The sequence below is a fragment of the Perognathus longimembris genome, chromosome 16, assembly GCF_023159225.1.
Source record: "Perognathus longimembris pacificus isolate PPM17 chromosome 16, ASM2315922v1, whole genome shotgun sequence".
In the NCBI taxonomy this organism is placed as follows: domain Eukaryota; kingdom Metazoa; phylum Chordata; class Mammalia; order Rodentia; family Heteromyidae; genus Perognathus; species Perognathus longimembris.
Window position 1 is genome coordinate 37,177,644 of NC_063176.1, and position 12,469 is coordinate 37,190,112.

The 12,469-nt window shown below is 39.1% G+C and overlaps 1 protein-coding gene across 8 annotated transcripts in view; it reads right to left on the minus strand.

Moving 5' to 3' along the window:
- Positions 1-598: 598 nt before the first annotated feature.
- Klhl5 (kelch like family member 5) overlaps positions 599-12,469 on the minus strand; it is a 67,117-nt gene continuing 55,246 nt past the window's right edge. For 5 of the 8 annotated variants that reach the window (XM_048364779.1, XM_048364777.1, XM_048364775.1 and 2 more), the window contains 4 exons: positions 9,062-9,224; positions 7,120-7,332; positions 5,163-5,334; positions 599-2,190 (listed from right to left, as the gene is read on the minus strand). In XM_048364779.1, coding sequence (XP_048220736.1) covers positions 2,134-2,190; positions 5,163-5,334; positions 7,120-7,332; positions 9,062-9,224 — 605 coding nt within the window. In that variant the 3' untranslated portion in view covers positions 599-2,133. The remainder of the gene's footprint in view (positions 2,191-5,162; positions 5,335-7,119; positions 7,333-9,061; positions 9,225-12,469) is intronic. The other 3 variants (XM_048364781.1, XM_048364780.1, XM_048364783.1) reach the window with 1 other exon arrangement.

Here is a 12,469-nt window from a genome sequence, read left to right on the forward strand (position 1 = left end):
TTTCTATCCATAGCATGGGATATTCATTAGCAAATAGTATTTTTCATCAGATGGTCATTAATTGGGAGTAAAAAACAGCATCTAGATATTTCAAAGACAGGTTAAGATCCACATTTTTGCCTAGATTTATAAGACCCTGGACTAGAAGAGAAATGAAATTCTAGCAAATGCCCACTCATTTGGAAATAAAGGGTTTTTTTTTTTGTTTGTTTTTGCCAGTCCTGGGCCTTGGACTCAGGGCCTGAGCACTGTCCCTGGCTTCTTTTTGCTCAAGGCTAGCACTCTGCCACTTGAGCCACAGAGCCACTTCTGGCTGTTTTCTGTATATGTGGTGCTGGGGAATTGAACCCAGGGCCTCATGTATACGAGGCAAGCTCTCTTGCCACTAGGCCATATCCCCAGCCCTGAAATAAAGGTTTTTTTTAAAAATCCAGGAGAGTGAGTGGCACTGCATATAGCACTATAGTAGAGAGGCCCTTTACCACCAGAGTAGAAAATCCATACAGGAAGGAAGTCAATGGAGAGAGAAACCAGTCCTTTAGTGCCATGGGTTTTGTGGGCCATGGGCCAGTGACCAGAGCATTCAGTCTCCTCAAAAAGGTGATACTGCATTGAAGATGCTATTACTGAAATTTGTTTCTTAAGCTTTTTCATCTCTTTACCTTGCTTCTCCTAAACACATAAATATCTCCACAGCCTGATCTCTCTTTGTTGAGAAAACACGTGAATTCATATCTCCGATATAATAAAAAGTGTATGGAAATATTAGCATACAACATATTGTTCCCACCACTATTTTCTCAGTGACCACATGAGCACAATGAGCAAAGGGTGGACTTGGGAACAGAAGCACTAGCTTGCTTTTCCAAGACAGAAACACTTCATGCACATCTAAAATTAATTCATTACAAGAGAGGATATTTTGTTTCAATCTTTTTAAAAAGCAACTAAAATAAAGGTTACATTGATATAATTATACATTAACATAATATTGTATTTTAAAAGATGGGAATTTAGTCTATACTTATTTTATTAAGTTAATGAATTACATTTAATAGGAAATTTCACAAAATTTTACTCCCCAGTGCATTTTTGCGAACAATAACTCACTGAGAGTACTAACATTCACATATGCAATTATAGAGTTTATAAGTGTACAAAACTCTGGGTAGCAAATATTCTAAACTTCTGGTTTTCAAACATTCAGTTAGACCATTCTGTTAAAATGGTTTGATTACAAGGAAGCACAATGGATTATTAACTGTAGTAAACATAAACAACAAGGCAGGAGGAAACACAGACTTGAGGACATAAGAATTTTGAGTATCAAAAGACAAAATCAAACCATCTGTTGTAATCCATGTAATTAAATACTAGTTTGGTGAAATAACATTACAGAGCATATAATATTTTTCTCTCTACATTAATTTGCATATCTTAAATTTAATGTAAAACATTTTATTTTAATTTCAATTGAAGAATATCATACATGTAGTTCTTGGTGAATCTGAATGTAATGGAATGAATGTTTAAGAACCATGCAAAGATCACATCAATCCTATTTGGTCATTATTATTTTAACACTTTAGTGCTTTTCTTCATTGATTGGACTGAGCCAACTTCAGAAGTAAAATCCACAACCAAAGAATAATAGCTATCTGTGAAAAACTAAACAGCATAGTCATTAAAATAGTGGTTGTGATTAAACAAAAATTACTACAACTCATAGAATAAACTTATAAAACAGCATTCTAGAAGTTTAATGTGTTATGTTTGCACTATAATAAAACAAATCTGGACAAGGTGAGTAGAATTTACTTGACTATGGAAGAAATGAAACTCCTAGTTAGCAATGGATTACTTTGGAGTAGCATTTGTCCTCCGATTTTTCTATCCGGGAAGCATGTTCAAAATCCAGTCGCTGTAGTTCTGAGTTATGGAGAAATATGCCTTTATTCCTGGTCCATAGACTTCTTCCTCCCTTGTTTTAATATCTTTACTTTGAGATGAGGCACTTTGTGCCCAGGAATGTGGCATTGCACACTTACTAAAAATGTATCCATTGATAGTAGAACAATTGTACAAAATTAGTGAAAGAAGAAGGTATCTTCATTTAGAAAACAAAGCATTTCATTACAATTTTACAGTCACCACACAAGCTCCAGCTCTTCCTAGGCAGAGTGGTGCAACCTAAGGAAAAATGAAGGAGAGAGGTGTTGGATTTAAAGGAAATGACTGGGGATAATACTATTGTTACAGCTTAAAGACAAAAACAGACTCTATTTCCAACTCCTGCAACCCCAGCCCTGCAAAGGCCCAGCCGTTCCCTGTGGACCCTCTCCTGATGTTCTGAGTAGATCACAAGACTGCATAATATTTGCTTCTCTTTAAAGGTGATTTTTGTTGTTGCCAGTCCTGCAGCTTGAACTCAGGGCCTGAGCACTGTCCCTAGCTTCTTTTTGCTTAAGGTTAGCATTCTACCACTTCAGCCACAGTGCCACTTCTGGTTTTCTGGTAGTTAATTAGAGAGAAGAGTCGCATGGACTTTCTTGCTGGGGCTAGCTTTGAACCTGTGATCCTCAGATCTCAGCCTCCTGAGTAGCTAGTATTACAGGCATGAGCTGACAGTGCCTGGCCTTCAATTACTTTTTAGTAGAGTAATAATAATGAGTAGGTCTATGACAATGAGACAGGGATAGTGTTTTGTATGGTGGAATATAGTCTCCATTTGCTGATAAGAAACTCTGTCTATCTGCCTACCTACCTACCTACTTACCTCTCTACCTACCTATCTATCTTATTTTTGTGCCAATACTGGAGCTTAAACTCAGGACCTTATACTGTCTGTTTGTTGTTCAGCTTTTCCGACTCAGGGCAGGTGCTCTAACACTTGAGTCAAGCCTCCACTTCTGGCTTTTTGCTGGTTAACAGCCTTCTGAGTAGCTAGGGTTATAGGCATGAATCATGAGCACCTGACTAAGAAATAATTATTAATATTCTTAATATTTGACTGATATATATTGCCATTAGATTTAGCAGTTATGTGAGATTTTAAGCTAACCACCTTACAGAGTTTGGCTATGGAATTTGCAAATGAAAACATGCCCCAAGTTAATAGCTGATCTGAATAGCTATACAGTGTCCTCACTTTACATATAACTTATGTAGCTGTATGGTGACTCCACTGAGCTATCAAGAACAAACTGATCAGTAGTTACTGCAGTTACTTATGTTAACAGTTATTGTAAGTTAGTTGGTGAAGTCTTAATGACATAAGCAATCTTGCTCCTTGAGAGAAATCATTTGCCAAACTAGGCTGAAGTTTTGAAAGAGCTCAGGTCGCCATTGACTAAAATGCCACTGTCCCATCTTTACTATTGGATATAAGTTATAATAGGGATCAGGATTATGGATACAGGCCAGGGGCATTTTTGGTTCCTCTTGTATCCAAATGAACAAGAAACAATTCTTACACTTTTTTTTTTCTTTTTTGGCAAGTCCTGAGGCTTGAACTCAGGGCCTGAGCACTGTCCCTGGCTTCTTCTGGCTCAAGGCTAGCACTCTACCACTTGAGCCACAGCGCCACTTCTGGCTTTTTTCATATTTGTGGTGCTGAGGAATTGAATCCAGGGCTTCATGTATGCAAGGCAAGCACTCTACCACTAGGACACATTCCCGGCCTTCTTAAACATTTTATTTACTGTTCTGAAATTCATAGTTGAATGAATGCTTTGACTGAATAGTTGACTGAATGCTTTTTGAAGAACTAGTCTGAGACCAGCAAGAATTTAGATACTAGAAACAAGAGGGCTAGAAATATTAGCATTTGGATGTGGGAAGGTGACTAATGGAAAATGCTAGGAAAGTGTGCTCTGAGTGTGTGTGTGTGTGTGTGTGTGTGTGTGTTTATGTGCCAATCCTGAGGTTTGAACTCAGGGCCTGGGTGCTATCTCTGAGTTTTTGCTCAAGGCTAGTGCTCTACCACTTGAGTCATAGATTCACTTTTGACTTTTTTAGTAGTTAACTGGAAATAAGAGTCTCACAGACTTTGCTGCCATGGCTGGCTTTGAACCATAATCTTGAAATCTCAGCCTCATTAGTAGCATGAGCCAGTGCCCAGTTGAAAGTATGTTTTTCAATATTCACTAGGGTATTAAGAAAGTATTATGAAACAATAAAATCCACAATACCAAAAGGTAGTCTGACTACCTACCATGAGATTTTTTTTTTTTTTTGGCCAGTCCTGGGCCTTGGACTCAGGGCCTGAGCACTGTCCCTGGCTTCTTCCCGCTCAAGGCTAGCACTCCGCCACCTGAGCCACAGCGCCGCTTCTGGCCGTTTTCTGTATATGTGGTGCTGGGGAATCGAACCTAGGGCCTCGTGTATCTGAGGCAGGCACTCTTGCCACTAGGCTATATCCCCAGCCCCCCTACCATGAGATTTTAAAAACAGATTGGTCCTCCATTTTAAGAGAATTTTCTTTGCTATCTCACTTAATTGTGCTATATCTCCTATTTTAAAACCATAGTATTTATAGTATGGTAGAAGTATTAACATCTAAATCATTTAAGTCAAACTATTGGCTTAACTGTTATTAGCAACAGTGACAATGCCATGAAAATCAGCTAAGAAGTACAGCTTTAGAGAATCTGCTAAATATAGTAAAGTCACCTTCTGCTTAGGGTTAAGGGTACTAGGGGGCTGGGTATTGGCTTCAGACTTTGTAATCTCATTTCAGCCCTTACATAAATACCCCCTTGTCTATTGTGAGAACATCACAACATTTATTTTCAGACACAGTTTTAGTGATACAGATGGCACACAGACAAAATAGCCATGTGGCTAAAGACCACTGATTTTGATTGAGTGATTCAGCATAAAGTATTGGAAGGATTCAAGCCAAATACATCTCACCAATACCTCTCTTTAGGCTCTGTGCCTGTCATTCACATCTACTTTTGCTAAGGTGGGAGGCTGGCACTAAGTAACCACATAGTGTCTAAAGAAATCCTGTGGAACTCAAGGCCTCTATTTATCTCTTCCACCTCCCAGATTTAATCAAAAGGAGACTTTTATCTTATTTATGACATTGATACTTGATGTAGTTAAGAAGCATTTCTTTACCAAAGTGAGTGAAGACGGTAGTAAAGGAAGCACCATACCTGGGTCCACTCATTTGTCTGGGGGTCGTAGGCCTCCACGGTGTTAAGGTACGTCTGCCCGTCATAGCCCCCAACGGCATACAACTTATCACCAAGCAAACATACTCCCACTGCATCTCTGCTGATGCTCATAGATGCCACGGCGGTCCACATGTCAGTTTTGGGATCATATCTGAAAGAAAGTTTTAGAATTAGAGCCAAACACTGTCAAAATATTTGTACTTCTTTTTTTTTTTTTTTGCCAGTCCTAGGCCTTGAACTCAGGGCCTGAGCACTGTCCCTGGCTTCTTTTTGCTCAAGGCTAGCACTCTGCCACTTGAGCCAAATGCCACTTCTGGCCGTTTTCTATATATGTGGTGCTGAGTAATTGAACCCAGGGCTTCATGTGTATGAGGCAAGCACTCTTGCCACTAGGCCATATTCCCAGCCCTCTTCTGTCTTGTATATGCTATTTTTGATAAAATACAGTTGAACATCTTTTAGAGAAAAACAATCATTATTTCCTGAACACATACTCATTTAGCAAATTAGAGCTCTTTGTTTTTTGGTTGGTTGTGGGGCTTAAGCTCAGGGCCTGAGCTCTTTTGCTCAAGGTAGTCCTTTGCCACTTTGTGCCACAGGTCCATGTCTGGTTTTCTGGTGGTTAAATGGGGATGAGTCTCACAGACTTTCTTGCCCATGCTGGCTTCAAACCGCAACCCTCAAATTTCAGCCTCCTGAGTAGCTAGGATTACAGGTATGAGCTACAAGCACCTGGCTCAGATGCATAACTATTAGACTGAACACAGCCTTGAGACTTCTAGCGTACTGGCTGAATATGTGGCAAATCAACATTTAACTCTTCCAAAATACTTTGCACCTACAATCACTGTAGCTGTCCATTTTCTGATCTTACTGTCCTTTTATGAAGCATCCTAATTAGAATGCCCAAAGACATCTAAGAGCAGACACTTCGTGGAAAATGACTTCTTTAACTTTTTTATTCTTCAAATGATTGTACAAAGAGTCTATAGTTTAATGTTGATTTATGTGAATGTTGATTTATCTTGGTCAGATCTCACTCCTTCCATTAGAACTCCATTTCTTTTTTTTTTTTTTTTTTTGGCCAGTCCTGGGGCTTGGACTCAGGGCCTGAGCACTGTCCCTGGCTTCTTCTTGCTCAAGGCTAGCACTCTGCCACTTGAGCCACAGCGCCACTTCTGGCCATTTTCTGTATATGTGGTGCTGGGGAATCGAACCTAGGGCCTCATGTATACCAGGCAAGCACTCTTGCCACTAGGCCATATCCCCAGCCCCGGAACTCCATTTCTTGAATTGGATAGAATGTAACAAACGGGAATCTGACCTACCATCTAAACTTCCACTGCTACTAGGCTCTCTACCTGCCACTAAGTTGAGTTTCATGAGGCCAATTTGGATGATTTGGTAAAGATGCATTATTAGCCTTTATTTTAAAATTTAAGTTAATATCAGATTGGTCCATACATATTTCTAAGTCCTTTGCTTTTTTAAAAATGCCATTCCCTAATTAATTGTCTGAATTCATCAAGTTTCATTTCTTTCCTTTTTTTTTTTTTGCCAGTCCTGGGGCTTGAACTCAGGGCTTGAGCACAGTCCCAGGCATCTTTCTGCTCCAGGCTAGCACTCTACCAGTTGAGCCACATTCTCAGAAGTGTCCAATAAAGAAAAGGCACAGGAGGTTTATCATATGATTAAATTAATAAACAATGTATCTAGTCCTAAAGGAAAGTTTAAACAAGCAGGCAGGAATATAAGAGAAGAACCCCAGTAGGCTGCTGGAAGACGGAGAGACAACTGGTCCATTTCATTATAGCACAGAATGTTATAACCCCATCTTCACAGGACCCAGAAAGAGCCCGCCTACTTGTGATAGCTCCTCCACAGAGGTGCTGTGTCTGGATGCATTAGAGACATTTGTTCCTTCACAGTAAATTACCTCTCCACACAGTCTGAGAGTCTGGAAGTGAGGTTGGATGCAGGGGCATCGTGTCCTCCAATAGCATACAGCAACCCATTCCAGGTCGTTACTCCCACCCCACCTCTTCTTTTTGACATCTGTGCACATGGTGTCCATTTATTGGTGTGAGGATCAAAACATTCTACCGATTTGAGACAGGAACTTCCATCACGGCCACCAACTGCATAAAGTCTGTTAAAAGAACAAATGAAATGAGAAATAAGAAATAGCCATTATTGTACTGAAGACAAGGAGGCTATTCTTACAGTATTTCACTACATTTAAAGTGTTATCTGTGGGGGCTGGGGATATAGCCTAGTGGCAAGAGTGCCTGCCTCGGATACATGAGGCCCTAGGTTCCATTCCCCAGCACCACATATACAGAAAACGGCCAGAAGTGGCGCTGTGGCTCAAGTGGCAGAGTGCTAGCCTTGAGCGGGAAGAAGCCAGGGACAGTGCTCAGGCCCTGAGTCCAAGGCCCAGGACTGGCCAAAAAAAAAAAAAAGTGTTATCTGTGGTAAGACAGACTGTCAAGTTATGTGTCATTGATAGAAAAGATATGTTACCAACTAAATGACACATACTTATTATGTCACTCTGTGTGTACATGAAAATCCCACCCAAACTGAAGATCAGGTTTGGTGAAAGAAGGCAGTTATTCTTTTAGAAATAAAAGCTAAGAGAATTGTACAAAGCAAATATTAGCCCCAAAGCTAAAGTCTAAATTTTAAACCCAAAGGTCAAAGTTGAGCAGAGACTATTTGGATTTTTTTCTTTCTTCTTATTTTCTGATTCTCTGATGGTGGGCTCGTCTACTAACGGGTTAGTAAAGATATACAACAATGAATTTTAAAACAAGCCAGGGGAGGGACATGGGAACTGCTACATGTAAAAAATGTTTTTATCTATCATATACCTTATGATAGTGCTAAAAATTGAACAAGATCTTGGGTCATAAAATATAAAACATTTGAGTAATATTCTCTTACTTTTCTTATAATAAATGATTTTAAGTCTCTGTTTCAAATGATTTCTCTCTTTCTGGAAATGCTAATACAAAGGGACTGAAACAGAGTAAATTGTATTTAACAACTACAGAGTGCTTCATTTCATAGCAGAGAAAAATTGAAAGCCATTCATATTTAACCTCTGGGTAATCAAGAGCTAGAGGAGAGGCCTCCTGCAACTCTCCTTTATTTAGATCAGAATAGAGGCAGTGTGTTTACAAAATAGAGGCATTCTAGTTTACAAAAATAAGAAAAAGGAGAAGCAAGATAAACCATAGAAAAGATAGAAGGAACTTTTAGGGAGACACTGACAGAAACGACACTACTTTTAAACAACCATATACACACACACACACACACACACACACACACACACATATATTCATACATACATACATACATACTGGTTTGTTTTGTTTTTAGTGCTGGTTCTATGGCTTGACACTCAAAGCCTTGTGCTCTTACTTGGCTTTCTTGCTCACTGCTGGCACTCTACCATTTGAGTCAAATCTCTAGTCCAATATTTTGCCAATTAATTGTAGATAGAATTTAGCAGACCTTTTCTGCCACAATGCCTTTTGTACCATGATTCTAAGATTTCAGCCTCCTGAGTAGTTATGATTATAAACATGAGCCACCAGTGTGGGCCAAGACCATACCACCATAAGGCATATATAAACTACCAGATGTTTATGGCAGAATTTAATATTGGACATAAATTTTCTTTACTCATTAAATAAACAGAAACTTATGCTATGTGCACATTAAAACAAAACCCAACTTAAAATTGAGATATTATCATATTTAGAACCCTTAAAAAGTGATTGTTTTAAAAGCTTTCCCAAAACAAGGTATTCATGTAGTAATAAATTTGGTTTACTGTGATTTCAATGGAGCTTGAACTATTTTCTTACTTTCCACTTAGTACAGCCACCCCTACTGTGCTCCTGGGTGTAGACATAGTGGCTACAAAATTCCACTGGCGGGCCTGGGGGTCCCATCGCTCCACTGTGTTCAGGTAGCTCCAGCCATCATGCCCGCCCACTGCATACATGGGCCCTTCCAACACAGCCACACCTGCAAGGAGGCAGGAAACAGGAACCATTTCCAAATGACACATTCCAGCTGAACATGCAAACTCAACCAATCAAACATGTATGCTAGAGCTATTTGGCTTCTGTATCGCTGTCCTTAGAAGGTAGATGGGGATGGAATAGCATGCTAGTTGGGCCCTTAAAAGATTCCTAGGCAGTATTTTGAGATACATGAGGGAAAAGTTATTTTCTAACTATACCAGATACATACATTACCATGACTTAAAACATTGTTCCAGAAGTGGAATTTAAGATAGATATATTTGAGAAGCACTTTGGTTCCTATCAATTCAAATTTACTGCAGCCACACTGGACACCAGTCTGTTTGTATGATTCGTCATCAGGGTGCTAAGCCAGATTTGCTTGTTAAATGATTCAGCAAACATCTACCAAAGTTTCTACTAAGTGCTATGTATTCAAGAGAACCTAACAGGTAAGGGCGGCATCCTCATGGATCAATGCGATCCTATGTTTCAGTCAGGAAACAGACACGGAATATGTTAGGTATTGGCAAGTGCTAACTAAAAAGAATTTGCAAATTAACAAAGTCAGGAGAAATGTATATGACAGGATGACATTTGAGTAGAAACATAGATGCAATTAAGAGCAGACATTGAGATATCTGGGGGAAGAGATGAGGCAGAGAGAACAGGATGTACAACGGACACGAGAAGCATGCGTAGTGTGTTTGAAGTACAGCAAGGTGGTCAGTTTGGCTGGGCAGTGACTGAGGGGGAGCACATAGAAGGACTGAGGAACCAATTTTCAATGAGATGGAGAGGCAGTAGATGGTTTTGAGAAGACTGTGACATGATGATGGCCAAGTGAGACAGATACATATCACTTTGAGGGACAAAAAAAATCCTTTGTAATTCAATCACATTATAATTTGTCCATTGTGGCCATATGAAAATATTCATCACTCATATATGACCCAAAGCAATGCCTTCACTCAGTTGTTACCTACTGAGCACTGACTGCTACCTATGTGTAATATGGCAGATCTGTGGTATCTGCAGACATGAACTACCAAGAGCTCACCACTGGTGAGAACTGGAGAGTGCTTAGGATGCAAATTCAGTGCTGCACTGTGAATGCGTGGCTGGTTTTCTCCATAAACCTCACTCCTCTCCCCAAACTTCTGCTAAAATGTCTGCCTGTCTCAAAGTTCAACTTAGTTACTTTAATTAAGCACATTTACTTCTACCTTTCTTTTGTGAGGCACACTGTATTTTCACAAAATTAAGGGCAGGGTAATTCTCAGTGGATCAAACAATGATTTAAACACATGGTTGATAATGCAGCGAGTTCCCTCCCATCAACTAAGCTGTGTAATACATGTAAGGGAATTAAAAATTCTTTGTTTTTGAAATTTTGATTAAAAAATTATTTTGTTCATAGTTGGCCAAAATTATACATAATAAATCTACAGATAAGGTATGTTTACTAAAAATGAAATAACCATGCACATTTATTGGTATATATTACCACTGTATAGACTATCCATACATATTTTATATGCATGTATATAAAATAAGTATATATAAACAAAAGATGTATAGGTACAAAGAATAGAAGAAAAAAGTTCTATCTAGTCTACCCTTTAAACAATGACTCTGAAAATAAATTTTAGCAGTAGAAGCCCATTTTTAAATAAAATCTTTATAAAAATCCCATATGAAGAGAGATACAGAGTGATACTTAAATAAAAATAAAGGCAGTTTTAAGTGCAACAAAAACTGTAAATTTTTTTTTTTTTTCCAGTCCTGGGGTTTGGACTCAAGGCCTGAGCATTGTCCCTGGCTTCTTTTTGCTCAAGGCTAGCACTATGCCACTTGAGCCACAGCGCCACTTCTGGCCATTTTCTGTATATGGGGTGCTGGGGAATTGAACCCAGGGCCTCATGTACACGAGGCAAGCACTCTTGCCACTAGGCCATATCCCCAGCCAAAAAACTGTAAATTTTTGAGAAAATAATCTGATCATCCTCCTTTGAATTTCCTGTGGTACAATGATACCTTTTCACACAGAAATTAGAACTAAAACATATTCCATGCATGGTTTGATTAGTTCAAATACAGCTAGATCAACAGTCAAATTCTATATACTGTAGGATTTGCCCTAAATTAGAATTAAGGGAGAAGCATGCAGTTGCATTACAATCACTGGATTTTACATGAAACCCCAATTTATACTCATCCTTAAAATATATTTTTCAGGCTGGAGGTGTAGCTCAGTAGAATTAGGCTTGCCTAGCATTCACAAGGTGCTGGGTTCAATCTCAAGGACTGCAAACACAAACACACAACTATTTTGTGTCTAAGTAAAAGTTGATTTTATGGACTCTAGAGTAATGTCCTATAGTTTTCCTTGTTAAATTTCATATACATTTTAGGCTCCTTTTCTTAGTACCTTAGCCCTAATTCTCTGGTTTTGCTTCTTTATCAAATGTGAAACTTAGTCATTTCTTACTGAGGGCTGAGGCGTGTAGCTCATGATAGAGTACTTGCCTAGTACATATGAGGCCAGGCCTCAAACACAAAAGGAAAGGGGGTAGGGGTGGGAGAGAATCTTTCAATGAATCCTAATTACATTCAGTGGAATCCCTGCTCATATAATATTTTGCTGTACCTACCACTGTACCAATTTACATTTCTAAATAATTTTCTTTTTTGGCTACCCAGTCTTTGGGTAGCCTCTTCTTTGATGCTCAGTACTACTCTATGGCAAAGAGCTCAACTATGCCTTGGTTGTCTCCAAGCTAGTGTGTGTGTGTCTTGAACTCAAGGCCTGGGTGTTGCCCCTAAGCTTTTTTGCTCAAGGTTGGTGCTCTACCATTTTAGCCATTTTTATCTCTACTTTGGGCTTTTTGCCAGTTAATTGGAGAGAAGTATCCACCAACTTTCTTGCCTGAGCTAGCTTGGATCTAGATCCTGAGATCTCAGCCTCCCGAGTAGCTAGGATTACAATCAGTGCCTGCGGCCATCTTTTATAATGACCTATCAAGTTCTTTATTGGAACTGTTTTAAACCTTTCACAGACTGCAGTGAGCTGACAATATGATGACAAATTCTTCCTCTGATTGTATGCATTTTTGCAATGTGACTCTACAGTTCCTCTCATGAGTAGGAGTCTACATCTTCTCTTTTTCACTTTGAGCTGTCCCATTTGACTTATTTTGGCCAGTGAGATATTAGTAAACATGATACAAACAGGAGTAAAATTTG